Source organism: Saccopteryx bilineata, chromosome 4, assembly GCF_036850765.1.
Source record: "Saccopteryx bilineata isolate mSacBil1 chromosome 4, mSacBil1_pri_phased_curated, whole genome shotgun sequence".
Classification (NCBI taxonomy): domain Eukaryota; kingdom Metazoa; phylum Chordata; class Mammalia; order Chiroptera; family Emballonuridae; genus Saccopteryx; species Saccopteryx bilineata.
In genome coordinates this window covers 137,132,830-137,149,131 of record NC_089493.1, presented here as the reverse complement: position 1 = coordinate 137,149,131, position 16,302 = coordinate 137,132,830, and the positions used below count along the sequence as shown (strand labels likewise).

The following is a 16,302-nucleotide window of genomic DNA, read 5'->3' as shown; positions in this document are numbered from 1 at the left end:
AAGGTAGGCAGGCAGCTGGAGGAGAAAAATTGAGTTTAGTGGTTGGCCATGGACCAACTGCCAGGCGAGGCAAATGACAACCACACTGAGGAGGAAAGCGAAGTAAGCAAGGATGGGGAAGGCCCTGAGAGAGGAGGGCTGATCAGAAGCCTCCTGTATCTAAGAGGTCAGTAAAGGGGTTGAGAAACGGTTATGGGGATGGGGTAGGGGCATTGGCAAGGAAGTCATGACCTTGGCTAGAGCTGTGTTGGGGCCAGCCAGGGAGCTGAAGAGACGAGCAGGATCAAGAGCAAAGAGGAGGCCTGACCTGTGGTGGCGCAGTGGATAAAGCGTCGACCTGGAAATGCTGAGGTCACCGGTTCAGAACCCTGGGCTTGCCTGGTCAAGGCACATATGGGAGTTGATGCTTCCAGCTCCTCCCCCCCTTCTCTCTCTCTGTCTCTGTCTCTGTCTCTGTCTCTCTGTCTGTCTCTCCCTCTCCTCTCTAAAATGAATAAATAAAAATAAATAAAAAATTTAAAAAAAAAGAGCAAAGAGGAAACGGGAAAACCATCTCAGGCAGGTATCACCAAGTGTCCCAGCCAGCCTCAGGCAGATATTGGCACTCAAGGTCTCTTTAAATTATTTTATTCAAGAAGGTAGGGAGGACAGATGGGGGACTGAGCTGAGCCCTGAGTCCCTGAACCTCCCAGCTCAGCCTCCACAGCAGGACAAGACGAAAGTTAGAGGGTGGGGACTCCAGCCTCACCCAGACAAGGTTGGGGACAGATAGGACCCAGGAATACCACTGAATGTCCTCTAGGCTGTCTTCAGAGGGTGGTGGCCAAGCACCACCCGGGGCAGGGCTATTTGGGGGTACTGCTCCCCTTCTTGGGGGTAGTGGGCTTCTTGCTCTGCCAGAGATGTCCCTGGATGGTGAAGGCATCCACACTCATTGACATGGTCTTAGCAGGAATCTGGGTGAAGCGCTTGCGGTCTGAGTTGTACTTGTAGATGCCTTCCACCATGGCGGGTGTGACCGTGCGGGGGCCATAGCCCGCCAGCCGAGACAGCTCCTCTGTCTCCCCCGACAGGGTGTAGAGGGCCCGGAACTGGCAGCTTGAGTCCCGGAAGAGGATCAGGAAATGGTTGGCCTTGCTCTTCTCAATTTCCTGGTGGGTAGAGGAGGCAGTCAGCCAGCCTGCCAGCCCAGCAAAGCCTCAACCCTCCCACTGGCTCACCACCCCCTGGGCGCAGACTGACCTCAAGAATGCGGTTCTTCTGTGGCTCATTCACCTTGCCTGCCAGGCAGCAGTGTGACAGGGCATTGTGGATGATGAACTTGTTGGACTTGGCACTAGGCTCCTTGTATAGCCGGGGACCTAGAGGGTGGGATAGTCAGCCAGGGATGACCAGGGACAGGTAGCACCCAGCGCTTGCCACCTGAAGCCCCACTTACCTGTGTACTCAGGCACTGATGCAGGGGAAGAGGCGTTGCTGCCATTCTCCCAGTCACGGTCACGGCTTCCGGGCAGGCGGCTTGGGGACATGAGGCCTGATGGGGATGGAGCCCTGCAGGGGAAAAGGGATGGCACAGAGGTGCAGTCACTGGTGGGTGAGGCTGCCCCGTTAGTATGCCGTGGACCAGGGAAGGTAGAGCCTGGAATCCTGTGCAGAATGGAAGACAAATGTATGTGGTATCTACCCCCAGTCCATGCAGTGGCCCTGGTGTGCTCCCAGCCCCTTCCCTCAGGCACGCTGAACACTCGGCCGCAGTGGCACACACATAGGTCCCGTCCATCAGGTACACAGTTCCACTTGTGCACACACGTGTCCTTTCAGCCCTTTAATGGCAGATAAGCACACTCATGTCATATTGCTCAAAATCTCATACACGCACACACAGATTTTGAGACGCCACTTGCCTACGCCAAACTCACCGAGATGTGGACCTCTTCACACCAAGGTTACTGGGTGCCTCACTGGCCACGGTTGACAGTGACAGGGTGGACTGGGAGTAGACCTTGCTGAGCCGAGAGCCTGGGGACAGAGGACATTGGGTTAGATCCTAACTGAAGCCCCATTACCTCCAGAAGCGCCCAGTTGGGCCTTGCCTGGCTAGCTGTCTAGGGCGGAAATGTGAGGGCATCCCTGCCCAAGACCCTCACCCTGTGCAGCCCCCAGCAGAAATATCTCACCCCCAAACATACCCAAGGGCCTCATCCGTTAAGCCCTGGAGAGAACTCAGGGCCAGCTCCCCCAACAGCCCTCACCCTACAGCAGCCTCACATCCCTCTGGAAGTCCACCTGGCAGGCAGCAGGCTACTTCTACCTGAGACCCTTTTCACCCACATTTGGCCCTCTGCAGCCCTGCAACACATCCACCCCCTCCCCACAGGCCTCATTCTGCAAACTGTGGAAAGGGGCGTTGGGCAGGTCACACCCCACAGGGTCCTCACCCAGCAGGCCACGAGCTGGGCTTCGAGCCAGGGCCGAATCATCACAGCAACCAGAGCGTGGCCGGGAAGCCCTCCGCCCACCCCGGCCTGGCCCTCCGGTCCCCAAGGCCCGCGGCCGCAGCACCTTGTCCAGGTCGTCCATCAGCTTCAATTGGGCCCGGCGTTCATACTCAAGCCGTGTGAACTCCCCACGCCGGGGGCCCACCTCTTCTTCAGCTGTGGCCCTGGCAGTGGGGGCCGGGAGGCCTGGGGCCACCTCCTCGTGGGCTAGCCTACAGATGGAGGGAATGAAGCAGTCAGACAGGTCATGGAGTTCCTGGTGGCAGGGGTCCCTGGAACTAGGACCAGCCTCACCGTGCAGCCTCCTCTCTTCGCTGCTCTTTCTCAGCCTCCTGCCACTGTTTCCGCCGCTGCACCTCCTCCACCCGCCGCTGTTGCCGCTCTAGCAAGTTGGCCCGCTTTTGGGCCATCTCGTCCTCAGGCTTGTCTTCATCCTGGGGGCAGGCACTGAGTCCATCTGGCTGTCTGTCTGGTACAGCTAAAGTCTGATCAGTCAACCCAACCTGCCAGCCACTCACCTGTCCTTTTGATTTTGTAATTGTTCTAGACACTTACTTTATGCATAGCCCTGTGTTCTGGGTCCTGGTGTAAGAGGGACAGGGAGGACCTGGGTGCTGCTCCCAAAAGACACTTAACCCAGTAGGGAAGACGATCTATGAAAAGGCAGCTACCAGTCTACACTGCAGAGAGGCACCAAGTGAGGCTTCCTGGAGGAAGCAACCCAGATAATAAGGACTTAACTGGGGAGAGGTGAGGAGAGCAAGCCAAGCAAACAGAACAAAGGCCCCAAGGCCTCAACAAGCCTAGCAAGCATGTGAAACGGAGGCTAGTGTGGCTGGGACGCAAAGCTGGGGGGAGCTGGCACAGAGCAAGATCAGGGTGAGCAAAGCCTAAGGAATGGTTTTAACACTAAGAGCAAGGGGAGCTAGAGAAGGGTTTTAACAGGGCAGCAACAAAGACCAATCTGTTTCAAAAATCTCTCTGGCTGCTCCTGTGAAAATAGCCAGGGATTTGGGGGAGGGGGTCAGTATAGACCAGTCAGGATGTGATTGCAGGTATCCAGGTGAGAAATGGTAGCCCAGGCTGGGGGTCTCGTGAAGATGAAGAGTGAGTGGGTGTAAAATAGGGTCAGGAAGAGGGAGTCTGAAGGAGAAAGCGTGAGGGGAAGGAGATGCCATTGAAGACCCTTGCCCCATTTGTCCATTTTGTCTATCACCCACTCATCTATCCATCTGTACACCCCTGTCTACCCATCTACCTTCAGTGTGTCCACCCACCCCACTTATCTGTTCACACACACCCTGTTGGCCCACTCCCATGTGACTACCTAGCTACCCATCCACCCACCTTCTGTCCATCCATCAGCTCCATCTATTTGCCCATCCTTTGGAATGCCCTATTCACCTGACCATGTGTCCATCTGCCCATCAAGGCACCTGTCCACCCACCTCCTTACTCCCTGACCATCTATCCATCCCTTCCATCTTTCCCTCCCTCCCTCCCTCCCATCCATCCATCCATCCCCTCACCCACTAAGGTGGCTTACCTTATAGAAGAAGCCCAGCCCGGTGCGGGGAGCTCCCTCTGAAGATAGCTCTTCCTCTAAGGAATCATCAGCACCAGGGGGGCTCCCATCTCCCTCATTCTCAGCTGAGGGCTCTTCTAGGCTGCCTAGTGGAATTTCGATGAGGCCTGGCCTGGCAATGGGCTCCTCAGGTGGTGACCCCTCTGCCAGGAGGATGGAGGAGCGCGTCTGCACTGGCACCTGGCTCGGCGAGAACTTACGCAGGTGGGGGAGGTTGTCTACATCGTGGGGAGGTGTTAGCACCCTCGTCAGGGGCGCCAGTCGCAGCTCTGCTGGCCGTGCATGCTTCGGACTACGGGGCGTTGGGCTGGGACCTGGCCCTGGGCTGCGCCGGGCAGCTGGGGCACGCCGTGTAGGGCTGGCAGATGCAGCTTTGGAACCCGTCATGGGAACAGGGATGACCCACGCAGCTGGAGGTGGGGTAGGCCCAGGGGTTTCGGGTGGGGCTAGGAGCCGCTGTTGCTGGTCAGTGAGCCTTTGCATATCCCGCTGCAATGAGCTCAGTGCAGCACTCAGCTTGCTGACTGCCCGGTTATAGTCCCCAAGACCCTCAGGGGGCACTGGGCCAAGTTCTGGTGAGAAGGTCACGGCCTTGTGCCTTGGAGATGGCTCACCCTGGCCCTCGCCTGCAGGCCGTTCTCCACCAGGAACTGGACCTGGCTCTGGCTCCCCTCCAGCCTCCTGTGGTTGCACCTGCAGGAAAGCACTCTTGCCCAATCGCTGGCGGTGCTTGGCAAAGATGGCCTCTATCCGTCGCTTCTGAGCCTCAATGGCCCGCCGTTTCTCCTCTAGCCGGGCTCCAAGCTCGCTCATCTCTGAGCTCAGGGCCTCAGGTGCCACTGGGGTGGATACCGGAGATCCCGCACCAGCCTCAGCCTTCACCAGCTGCTTCTTGCGTTCAGCAAAGCTGGTCATCTTCACTTCAGAGTTGCTGGCAACTGGGGATGAAACCCCCACCATCAGGGAGCCCTCAGACAGGGCTGGAGGCTTCAGTACCTCCCCTGCCAGGCAGGGAGATAGTTTTGAGGGGCCTTCAAGATGAGGCAAGTAGGAAGGTGGTTTGTCGGGGGGGTAGGGGGAGGCCAGCGGGGGTTTGGAGGGCCCCTCAGGTGAGTGGAGATAGAAGCTGCCATCGGCAGCCCCATCTGGGAGTAGCCGGGGCTCAGCACTGTGGATGATCTGCAGGGCCTCCTCGATAGTAGGCAGGTCTCCAGGCTCTGGTGGTAGGTGGGCAGGCGTCACTGCCGGCACAGGGTGCAGGGGGCCCAGGCTGTCTGAGCTGACAGAGCGAAGTAGGACCGGGTCTCCCATGACGACATCCACATCGCTGTCCAGGCCAAAGGGGGTGCTGAACGACACAGCCTGGGAAAGGGGACGGCTGGGTGGCCAAAGGGAGGGGTCAGCCCCTAGGTCAAGCCCTGGCCCCGCCCTGGCCTGGCCCTCTCCACTGCCCAGACCCTTGAGATGCACTCACCTGAGCTGCCGATTCCAGGCCTTGCCAAGGGCCTCCATGTGGGACATGGACGGGGAGGACTTCAGTGAGCCTGAGGAGGGGTGGTGAGTGGTCTCTCAGTGGTCATTATAAGGGGGTCACTAAGGACCCCCAGTGGGGTTAGCCAGGGAGTGTCACTGATGGGTCATTATGTGGATGGCTAGCTGGGGGCCATTTTGTGTTACTAGGGACTCCTGTTGTGCCCCTGGGGAGGTCAGTGTGGGGCTCAGTGTCACCATGTGCCAGAAGGACCCAATGGAGGGGTCACAAGTTGACTACATGAAGTCAGCTGGGGCAGTCTTCGGGTGGTGGTTTCCAGACACAAAGCCATCTCCCTGCCCTCACCTGTGGATCCTCGGAGTGGCGACTGGGGACCTCCAGATGACAGGAGTGGATGGCGGAAATTGAAGACAGGAGAACTGCCAAGAGATGCATGTCAGCCACAGGGCCCCTCCCTCACCTCTCCCAGGATAGAGAGTAGAGCGTCCCTCAGCCCCATCCCATTGACCATCCAGGAGGAGAAGCCCATCATGGTGTGGACACTGACCCAACGGGAAAAACATACCTACTGCCGCTGCTGTTCTGAGGGGTGGAGGCCTCTGTGGCTTGGGGGGAGGCAACTGCAGCAGAGAGAGGAGGGTCAGGCAAGGTTTGGCCTCCCCTACCGCACCCAGACCCAGAGCTATGCCTCACCATGACGATCAGGCAGGTCCTTGGCCTGCACAAAGTCAGGTTTCAGCACCTCAAAGCACATGAACATCTCAGCCAACAGCACCACCAGGTTGATCTAGAGGCAGAAGGCAAGGTCATCCTATGGGACCCAGGGCCCTAGATGCTCACGTTGGCCCACCAGGTCCCAAGATGACCTTACCTTGAGGGGTGGTGGCACATAGAGTAGGTCCTCAAGGGACAGCGGGCAGCCACGAGGAAGGCGGGAGGCGCAGAAATCCTGCACCAGCTGGAGGTTGTACAGGCTGTCTGCCACAGACATGGGGTCCTTGAGGCATACCTCTGCAGAGACAGAATGCCCAGGTCTATGGGAAGGAGAATGGGGTCCCAGAAAAAGGAGGGCCTCCCATGGGTCTGGTGCCAGGCACCCTTCACGAGGCAGGTACTGTGACAAGCTGTTCCTCGGGTCTTTGCATCTGCTACTTCCAAAAGTTGGGCACTAATTCCCTCAAGAACTCAACTCAAAAAGCTTTTCTGGCCTGACCAGTGGTAGCACAGTGGATAGAGTGTCGTCAACCTGGGAAGCTGAGGTCCCAGGTTCAAAACTGCAAGGTTGCTGGCTTGAGCATGAAATCATCAACATGATCCCAAGGTCACTGGCTTGAGAAAAGGGACACGCTTGGCCCCAGTCAAGGCATGTATGAGAAGCAATCAATAAACAACTAAAGTGACTCAACTATGATATGAGTTGATGATCCTCATCTCTCTCCCTTCCTCTCTCTCAAAAAAAAAAAAAAAAAAAATACCAAGCACTTTTAAAGGCACCTAACATCTGGAATATTCTTTCTTCTGGATGAACTTACTGTCTTTCTCTCCAAACAAGAATGTGAACCACCTGAGGTCTGTACTGTTCTCACTGGGATCCCTGGCCTCTAAAATAGCACACAGTTAACTCTACAAATATTTGTTGCAGGAATGACTCATATGAAGCCATAAAGGTTTAGACACTTATGTGAAGTCACACAGCTAATTAGGAGAAGGGAGAGGTTTAAATCCAGGTCTGCCAATTCTGGAAGCTGCACTCATAACGACTGCACCACTCTGTGAACAGATACCTACATGCTGGGTTTTAGGCACTGGCTTCCAAGGGCGAGGTCTGGCTCAGGCCTGTCCACTCACCCTCAAGTCGTAATAGCTGGGGACAATAGCAGTGGATTGTGGCAGCCAGAGCAGCCCCACTGGCCAGGTCCTGGAGGCCAGTCACAGTGGGAAAGCAGGGGGCACATCGGGCTACTGTGCGGTCCTTGCGGTATCGAATCTGCAGGTGGGAGCCAGGTCAGGTCAGAGATCAGGCAAGCCCCCAGGTCAGTGGTCATGCAGGCTGGGCAGGGAAGCCTGGGGGTTTCTGCCCAGAGGGGGCATGAAGTTAGGGGTCCAAGAGCCAGAGTGAGGGCCAGCCTGGAGCAGGGGAAGGGCAGCAGCGAGGCAGAGGAAGAGTCTGCAAGCAGCCAGGCCAGCAGTAGGGGCTGGGGCAGGGGCTCCTGACACCCTGGGGTGGGGGATACATTACCATGGGGGGTTTGCTCCCCGACTCCTTCAAACAGAAGGCAATTGCGTGCTGGGGGGAGAGGAGTAGCCGTCAGCTGGGCGGGAAGGGTGCTGACTTGCTGGCCACCCAAGCACACGTCTGGGGGGGGGGGGAGGAAAGCCCTAAAATCTGTCCTGAGCCCTTGGCTGTCCGAGCTCCCTGACTATACTCTGGCTGGCTTTGGGGATCCCAGCTTCTCCCAGCCTGGAGGGACCCCATAGAACAGCCTTCATGTACAGAATCCTCCTCCCACAAAAGACCCAGGCCCTAGCTCAGGGAGGGGGTGCAAAGGAAGCAGGTAGGCAGGAGAGGAACCCCCAACCCAGACCCAGGGTGGGAAGAAAAAGGCCCTAGAGTGAGAAAAAGTGGGGACCCCATCCAGTGCAAAGCCTCTCCCCACATGCAGGGGTCACTTTCCCCTTGTGCTTCAGTGATGGCACCTCCCAAAGCTAGGGTCTCTCTTCAGGGAAGCTGAAGTCTCAGAAAGAATCTGCCACCTTCTGGGGTTGAGGGACTTCCTCTTGGCTAAAAGGGGTCTTCTCCATGTGCCTGGCCCATTAGGATCAGGATCATGTGTCTAATGGGCTGGAGTCCTCCCTTCAGAAATGCCAGATGACTCCCTACCTCGGCTCAGGTGGACAAGCTAAGAGAATTCTACCGTTGATTGATGAAAGGGGAGATTCATCCCTCCAGGTAACTGGGGAGGGGTCTGCCCTCTCAGTGAATAGCAGAGATTCCCCCCCCCTTTTCTTGGGTCACAGAGGAGTTCTCTCTGTCTCCCAGGACTGGGGGTGGGGGGGGTCACACCTCCTTTGCTCACAGCTGGGGGTAAGTAGGAGAAGGAATAGACAGGCAGGCAGACACAGAGCAACAAGCAAGGCAGGCAGAGGGGGCAGACAGCCCCACTTACAGGAACCAGCTTCCAGTACCAGCGTGTGGGACACTGACGCCAAAGAGGCAGAGAGGGGATGGGCACAAGGGAAGGGAAAGGGAAGGAATGGGAGGAGAGGGGAGGGGAGGGGAAGGGAGGGGAGAGGAGGGGAGGGGAGGGAAGGGAAGGGAAGGGGAGGGGAGGGGAGGTAAAGAGAGAGAGAGAGAGAGAGGGATAGTCACCTCCAACACCCTCAGTGCATGAATGGTACAGCCCTGCCCTGCCCACCCAGCCCTCTGACTGTCCTCCCATCTATCTATTGCCTGAGTCTTACCGAGGGCTGCACTGGTGCCACCCCATCTGCAGAGGCTGCAGGAGATGTTCTCTGAGCTGCTTCCTGCTCTGTCTTCTCCTGCAGCCGCCGGATTGTCTAGGGGGGCAGGAGAAGTCAGTGCTCTGGTCACTGGTCAATCCTGGATCCTAGCCCATCCTAGCCTAACCCCACCTACCGTGTCCACCCAGAAAATGAGCTTGTGCTCCAAGCTGGCAAGGACCAAAGGACCAGGCAGTGTCTTTGTCCACTCTAAGGCGAAGGCAACCATGAGAGCATCAATGACAGCTAAGTGGGCTCCCTGTGGGGACAGGAGTTGAAGGGTGAGACCAAAATAAGGGGGAAGAATATGGAAGTGGGAGGTGCTTTAGGGATAGGGTCAGGGTTAGTGGGGTGGGGGTGGGGGGGTTCAGGAAAGGAACCAAGACAGAGGGCCTGGAAGAGCCACTCCTGGTGGGCTGGGCTTTGAGATCTTAGGATCTAGTGGGCCACCCAGGCAAGTAGTATTTTTTGGAAGGAGCCATGACTGGAGGAAGGAGTACTGATGGGAGAAACCAGGCCTGTTGGAAGGAGGCAGACCTGGTGGGTGGAGTCCCAGAAAGTGGAAAAGCCCAGTGGGCGCGGCCTACCATAAGGATAGGCTGGTGTCTCAGGTCGGCCTCCTGCACTGGACGCTCTGGCAGTGAGGGCACCGTGCCTTTCCGTGCCAGCAGGGCCAGAAGTGCAGAGGGGCTGGGGGGTGTCTCGAGCTGCGGCAGCGCCTGGCGCCAGGCTCTGCAGTACAGCTCTGCCGAGAGCAGTAACCGGGTCACAGGAGGCTTCACGTGCTCCTGTGCATACTGGTCCGTGTAGAAGGGCTCCCACAGCTCCGAGGGCACGTGCTCTGTGCAGGCGAGGGAGGGCAAAGCTGGTTACTGCCACTGGGAATCTACCCCCACCACAAACACACAATCACATGGCTGCAATTAAGGGGTACCTGGACCAGGGAAGATGGCACTGGGAAGAGCCGGGGAGGACCTGGGCTGAGACAGGAGACACAAGTGTAAAGGAGTTTGCCAAAGGAAGAGGTGATGGTGTTCCAGGCTGAAGGGAGGGGCTATGCATGCAAAGGTCAGGAGGTGGGAGAGAGCACAAACAGCAGGGTTAGGGCAGGCTGGGAGAGGTCTTGTTGGGGGTGGTGGAGGTAGGGGTGAAGAGCAATAGCAATGACAATATCAGATCATCTCTTGCCCTGGGTGCTGCAACCCTAGGAAGCAGCAGCCAGGGAACAATCGGTAACTCCAAAATCCAAGCACAGAGAAAAAAAGTAACCTGCCTAAGGCCACAGAGCTGACCAATGATGGAACTGGAATTCAAATCCAGACTCAGCTTGGAGGCTGTGGTGGGATGAGCTGTGGACTTGGGGACTGGCTGGCAGGGCACCAAATGGGGGAGACGGACAGACTGCAGACACTTTGAGAAGGGGTGAGTAGTTTGAACTAGGTGACGAAAGGGAGGAGGTTGAGGAGGGTGAGGACAGTGCCCAGGGTTCCATCGGGTATGAGGGTAAAATGGGGAAAAGAGGTGGTGACTGAGATGGGGGTATAGGAGGCTGAGAATGAGGGGCTCGGGCTTAGGAGAATAGTGAGATCATGTCACAGAAGCAGCCACAAAAACCCTTGAATGAGACGGCAGCATAGGAAGAGGCTTAAGGAATCCCCACATGGAGTGGGGTGGTATAAGGGTGGGGAGGGAAAAGATCAGAATAACCTGCCAGAAAAATCCAAGAAGGCCGAGGAAGAGGTGACTGAGGCCAACATGGGGGGACCTGCTCTCATGCGGTTCTTCCAGGGAGGCCCAGCTCTCATTCCAGTCTGAAAAGCTGTTTTGTATACTGAGGTTCTGTGTGTGTTTGAAAGAATGAGGCCTGACCTGTGGTGGTGCAGTGGATGGAACTTCAACCTGGAACCCTGAGGTCACCGGTTCGAAACCCTGGGCTGCCCAGTCAAGGCTCATATACCAAGCAATCAATGAACAACTAAAGTGAAGCAACTATGAGTTGATACTTCTTGCTCCCCACTCCTTATCTCTGTAAAATCAATAAATAAAATCTAAAAAACAAAACAAAAAAACAGAAAAAAAAAAACAATGAAGAATGGGGGCATTTCTCTTATTGCTCAGAACACTTGGACATGACCAGACCTTCCTCAAGTGCCTCTCTTTCTCCTGTCCACAGGACTCAGTCATCCTGGCCTTCAGTTCCTCACTGGCTGGGCTCTTTCCCCACCCCCTACGATCACACTTGACCTTCCCACTTAACACACCACCCCTGTGGAGTAGTGTCTGCTCTCTGCCCCTCTCAGCTCAGCTCCTTGAAAGAAGAGTTCTCCAGGCTTCACTTCCTTCCAGCCTACCCTCACCCCAACCTCCCTGATCTGGTTCCTGCCCTTCCAGGTCCCAGCCTCCTCAAGGCCAGCAGTGGCCATCCAACACATAATTGTGGTCCATATCTTGCCCGGGCTCTCTGCCCAGGACCTCCCTCTTCTGGAAACCTTCCTCCCCCCCAGTGTCTCCCAGCTTCCTACCACTCAGTTAAGCCCCCTCCACACATGACCCTTTAAGGCAGAGATCCTGACAGCTGTCTTAGCAGCCTTGTAAATGGACATGCTCACCCCACACACAAATATACTATGATGGCATCCATTGCCATCTGAACATCTGCTAAAGTCATGGCATCTCCCATAATCCTTAGCATCTTGCTCCAAACATGCCTCTTCTTTCTGTTCCCACTGCAGTAAGAAATCAACATCTCTCCTTCACCCTCCTTTAACAATCAGTTTCAATCTCCTGGCATCCTTCAAAGACAAACCTTCCTTCCCTTCTCTCCAGCTCCTACTCATTTCCTGTTCCCATCAGCAAAAATTAAACAAGTTTCTTTTCTGCTGGACTTGTCAGGGCCTTCAAAATGAAAATGTGAGATGAGATTATTGCTACTGATAGCTAGTGTTTATTAAGCACTTCCTCTATACCAGTGTGTCTCCACCTCTGCTCTGTTGGCATTTAGGGCTGGATACTTCTTTGTGTTCCGCAGAGGGTGGAGTAAGCTGTCCTGAATTGTAAGATGGCTAGCAGAATCCCTGGTCTCTAATCACTAAATGCTAGTAGCACCTTCCTCCCAAGAAGTGACAACCAAAAATGTCTCCAGACAGTGCCAAATGTCTCCTGAGAGCCAAAAATTAACCCTCCACCTTATATCTGGTCGAGGCCCACCACACTATACTATAAAATGTTCACTAAGCATGTACTATAGGGCAGTGCTGTCCCATAGAAATACAGTGCAAGCCACATATGTAGTTTTAAATTTTCTAGTAGCCACATTTAAAAATTAGAAATAAGCAGCCTGACCAGGCAGTGGTGCAGTGGATAGAGCGTTTTGTTGGTCTGGGATGCGGAAGACCCAGGTTCGAGACCTCGAGGTCGCCAGCTTGAGTGAGGGTTCATCTGGTTTGAGCAAAAGCTCACCAGCTTGTGCCCAAGGTCTCTGGCTTGAGCAAGGGGTTACTCAGTCTGCTGAAGGCCCGTGGTCAAGGCACATATGAGAAAGCAATCAATGAACAATTAAGGTGTTGCAATGCGCAATGAGAAACTAATGATTGATGCTTCTCATCTCTCTGTTCCTGTCTGTCTGTCCCTGTCTATCCCTCTCTCTCTCTGTCTCTGTAAAAAAAAAAGTAGAAATAAGCAACATTAATATATATGCCGCCGTAGCAAGCGCAAACAACATTAATTTAGTAACATATGTAACCTGATATACAGTTGACCCTTGAACAACATGGGTTTGAACAGTATGGGTCCACTTATACATGGATTTTAAAAAAACCACATATATATCTTCTCTTCCTTATGATTTTCTTGATATTTTCTTTTCTCTAGTTTGCTTTATTGTAAGAATACAGCATATAATACATAGAACATATGAAATAAACAACTGTTTATGTTATTGGTAAGACTTCCAGTCAACAGTAATTAAGCTTTTTGGGGGTCAAAAGTTATACACAGATTTTCAACTGCTCATGGGGCGCAGTCAGTGTCCCTTGCCCCCGTGTTGTTCAAAGGTTCCCGTACATCCAAAACATTATCATTTCAACATGTAATCAACATTAAAAAATTATTAATGAGATAGTTTATGTTCCTTTTTTCTTTTTATACCAAGCCTTCAGGAGCCATTGTGTGTTGCATTTCCAGCACATTGCGATTCAGACCAGCTATGTGTGCCTCCTGATGGCCAGAGGGAACAGCAGCTGTAGGCACCACTAGCATTTACTTACATCTAACCACCTTCATACATTTGGTCATTTATTTCTTACAGCACTTATACTCCTGTTCCCATTGTGCCAATAAGAAAACCAAGGCTAGGACAGTTGACAGAACTTGCCAAAGTTCACACAGCTAGTTTCCCTATGCATTGCTATTCTGAAGACATTAGAGACTGACTGCGCTATTTCCCAAACTTGCTAAATTAGTAAGGGACCCTTTCTATCTTATCTCTGATCTAGAGCGCTGCTGAGCCCACCTGTCTGTATTGCTGCCCAGGCTCATCACTCCTGTGTCTTGGCTTCACCAGAACTACCCTTCCCCAGCCACAATCTCCCCTGGGCACTTCTTGTCAGTCCCCAAACACTTTCTACAACTCCCTAGTGCCCTCAGATCTTCACCTATAGGCTGAGAGGTCCTCCTCAGTCTCACCAGCCTCCCTCATCCCTAGCTTCCCTCGGTTACTGCCAGGGCCCCCTTGTTCTTCTCGGAGAACTCCTTCTTGGTCTAGATGCCATGCTTTGGTAAGTGATTTCCTCCCTCTGGCAAACTCCTATGCATAGGTTTTGTTAAAGTCCTCCTTCTAGGGAGCCTTCCCTTTTCCTCCCCTTCCTGGAAGACTTCTGAGATTCCCTCCCACTCGGGGGCTCTGTTGCACCCCTCTACTTATCACTCAAGGCAGCAGTGATCTGGTTTTATGTCTCATATCCCACTCTCCCACATCCAACCCCCAATTTATCCTGAGCACCCAGTACTGGCCAGACACCCAAAAGGGATCAGGTCAGAGTCCCAGAGTTCATGAACCAAGCAGAGTTCTGTTCCCTACTTCCCTCTCAGGGCCTGGTGTCCCATCTTCCTCAGCTCCCTCTGTTTAGAGAAGGTAGGTGGGGAAGAGATTGAACTTGACCCTCAGGAAGGGTGTCACACAGCACAGGGAGCTGGGTCAGTGCATCAGTGAATTTCTTCAGGGGACCTCACTTTCCTTTCTGTGAAATCGGAGAGTAATTGTTGCTGTCCCCTGGCCAAGGGAAGATGAATAACATTACTGTTATTAATAAAAACACCGATGCCAGCACCAGTCATAGCAAGCATCTATGCAGCATGTACTGTGTGCCAGAGAGTGTGAAGAATTCTGTAGTGGGGCTCTGTCCTCTGTCTTCCAGCCACCTTGTGAAGTAAGGTACTAACTGGGACTTCAACCACTCTTGTACTGTTCTGGCACGGCATGGTGGGTGTCCCATACACAGTTGTGAAATGGATACAGAAGTGAATGACTGCCTTCTGGAAAACTGGTAAAGTTAGTACACAGTCTGGTGGAGCTAGGGCTCAAACCCAACTCTGATTCCCAACCATGAGCCCTCTATGTCCCTATAACCTGTGATGTGAGGGGCTGGAGCCATCTGTGTCTCTCCCCACCAACTGCCCTTTTTCCTCAAGCAGATCCTTGGGGGCAACCAGGCCTCAGTGTGGGCCCTGCACGCAAGGGTGCAGAAAAAGAGACCGGAAGAAAGAGACAGGCTCGAGTGAACCAGGAGAGGGACAGCTATCATAAGACCCACACCCAGAACAGGTTGATCAGGGAAGGCTACTGAGGGAGGATGGGCTGTGCCCAGCTGGTGCCAAGACCAGTGGGCAGGACCAGTGGGTGGGCAGGGCGTCCCCCAAGGAAGGCCCAGTCCTTAATTAACCCATCTTCACCACGGCCAGACCCTGGCTCCCAGCTCCGGCATGTGTCCCTGACTGAGCCTGCCCAAGACCTCCAATCCTAGGCACCCACCCACACCGCCCACTCCTGTGGCCCGACTTCTTCACACAAGTGGGCCTGGGAGAGGGAGTGGGAGAAGGGCCTGCACCCGGGCCCCTGCCATTGGCGATCTTGGAAATGGAACAGTAAGTTCCAGCTGCCAGCCCTGGCCATGGCGGCGAAAGAAGGGGTTCCCGGAGCTCCCCGCCCCACCTGCAGCGCAGGCAGCGCCGACGCGGGGTGTGTGTCCGGGCCTCCAGGTGTGTGTCTGGGGTGTGAGTTAGGAGTCCTCGCGCGCATGATGCGAGTTTTTAAAGGGGAGGAGGGCGTGCAAGGCAAGGCCCGCAATGGAGACTCCAGGCACCCGCAGACACCGCCCCGCTCACCTAGGGCCCCGACGCCGGTTTCGACGCGGAGCTGGGCCGCCGGCCCCACCCCCACCGCGCTCCCGCAGCCGAACGACCAAAGTCCACAGCCCGAGCCGAAAAGCATGCCCGGAGGTCCGGGGACCCCAGCTGCCCGTGCTATTGTTCCAACGACCTCGACCTCCCAGTACCGCCCCCCGCACCTGCCGCCCCTCCAGCGGGTACCTGCACCCCCGAACGCGGCCCGCAGCACCCACGCCAGGCTGGCCGCTGCCTTGGCTCTCGAGAAATCGTACTGGTCCAGCGACTTGATCTCGGGTACCAGAAAGGTCCTCCGCAGCGGCCCGGGCCCGGGCCCGGGAGGCGCCGCCTCCTCCATGGCGCTGCCTGGGCTGCGGGTGCCTGCTCCGCGCTCGCTCCAGCTGGGCTGCGGTGCGCTCGCACCCGGGGCGGAGGGGTCCGCCGCCGCCGCCGCCGCCGCCGCCGAGCCAGGTGCGGCCGCTTGCGTTTGCGACGCAGCGTCAGCCCCGCCCCGGGGCGGAGTCCAGGTGCGCTCCGCCCCCGACCCGGTGCCCGCGCCTCTCTTCTGCCCTCGCCGCAGCGGGGAGGGGGGACGGAGGCTAAGGAGAAATGTGTGTGTGCGCGCTCGTGTGTGTGTGTGTGTGTGTGTGCGTGTGCGCGCGCGCGCGCGCGCGCAAGTGAGCGCACTGGAGGGGATGAGGGACTCTGAATGTGTGTGCTGGCCCAAGTGTGTATCCTCAGATGTGAGCGTGAGCATTTGTGTAGGCTTGTCTTCCGGGCCAGGAGACAGGTAGTGTGGGTGCACCTGTTTCTGATTGTGTATCGTGAACGTACGAGAATTTGTG

General features: G+C 55.5%; 1 protein-coding gene across 9 annotated transcripts; it reads right to left on the bottom strand.

The window, feature by feature from the left end:
• Nucleotides 1-611: 611 nt before the first annotated feature.
• Nucleotides 612-15,942, bottom strand: CAMSAP3 (calmodulin regulated spectrin associated protein family member 3). Of its 9 annotated transcripts, none has more exons than XM_066278487.1 (19): nt 15,662-15,942; nt 9,664-9,917; nt 9,213-9,335; nt 9,038-9,133; nt 8,743-8,775; nt 7,815-7,862; nt 7,424-7,562; nt 6,447-6,586; nt 6,269-6,362; nt 6,141-6,195; nt 5,921-5,994; nt 5,558-5,627; nt 4,045-5,461; nt 2,793-2,932; nt 2,439-2,710; nt 1,920-2,019; nt 1,439-1,647; nt 1,243-1,361; nt 612-1,151 (listed from the first exon to the last, which is right to left on the bottom strand). In XM_066278487.1, exons 1-19 carry the CDS (start codon nt 15,813-15,815, stop codon nt 846-848), a joined length of 3,843 nt encoding a protein of 1,280 aa, XP_066134584.1. In that variant the 5' UTR covers nt 15,816-15,942; the 3' UTR covers nt 612-845. The 9 variants fall into 9 exon arrangements, with proteins under 9 accessions (XP_066134584.1, XP_066134589.1, XP_066134587.1 ...); XM_066278492.1 differs by having other exon boundaries at nt 1,439-1,551; XM_066278490.1 differs by having other exon boundaries at nt 4,045-5,410.
• Nucleotides 15,943-16,302: the final 360 nt, after the last annotated feature.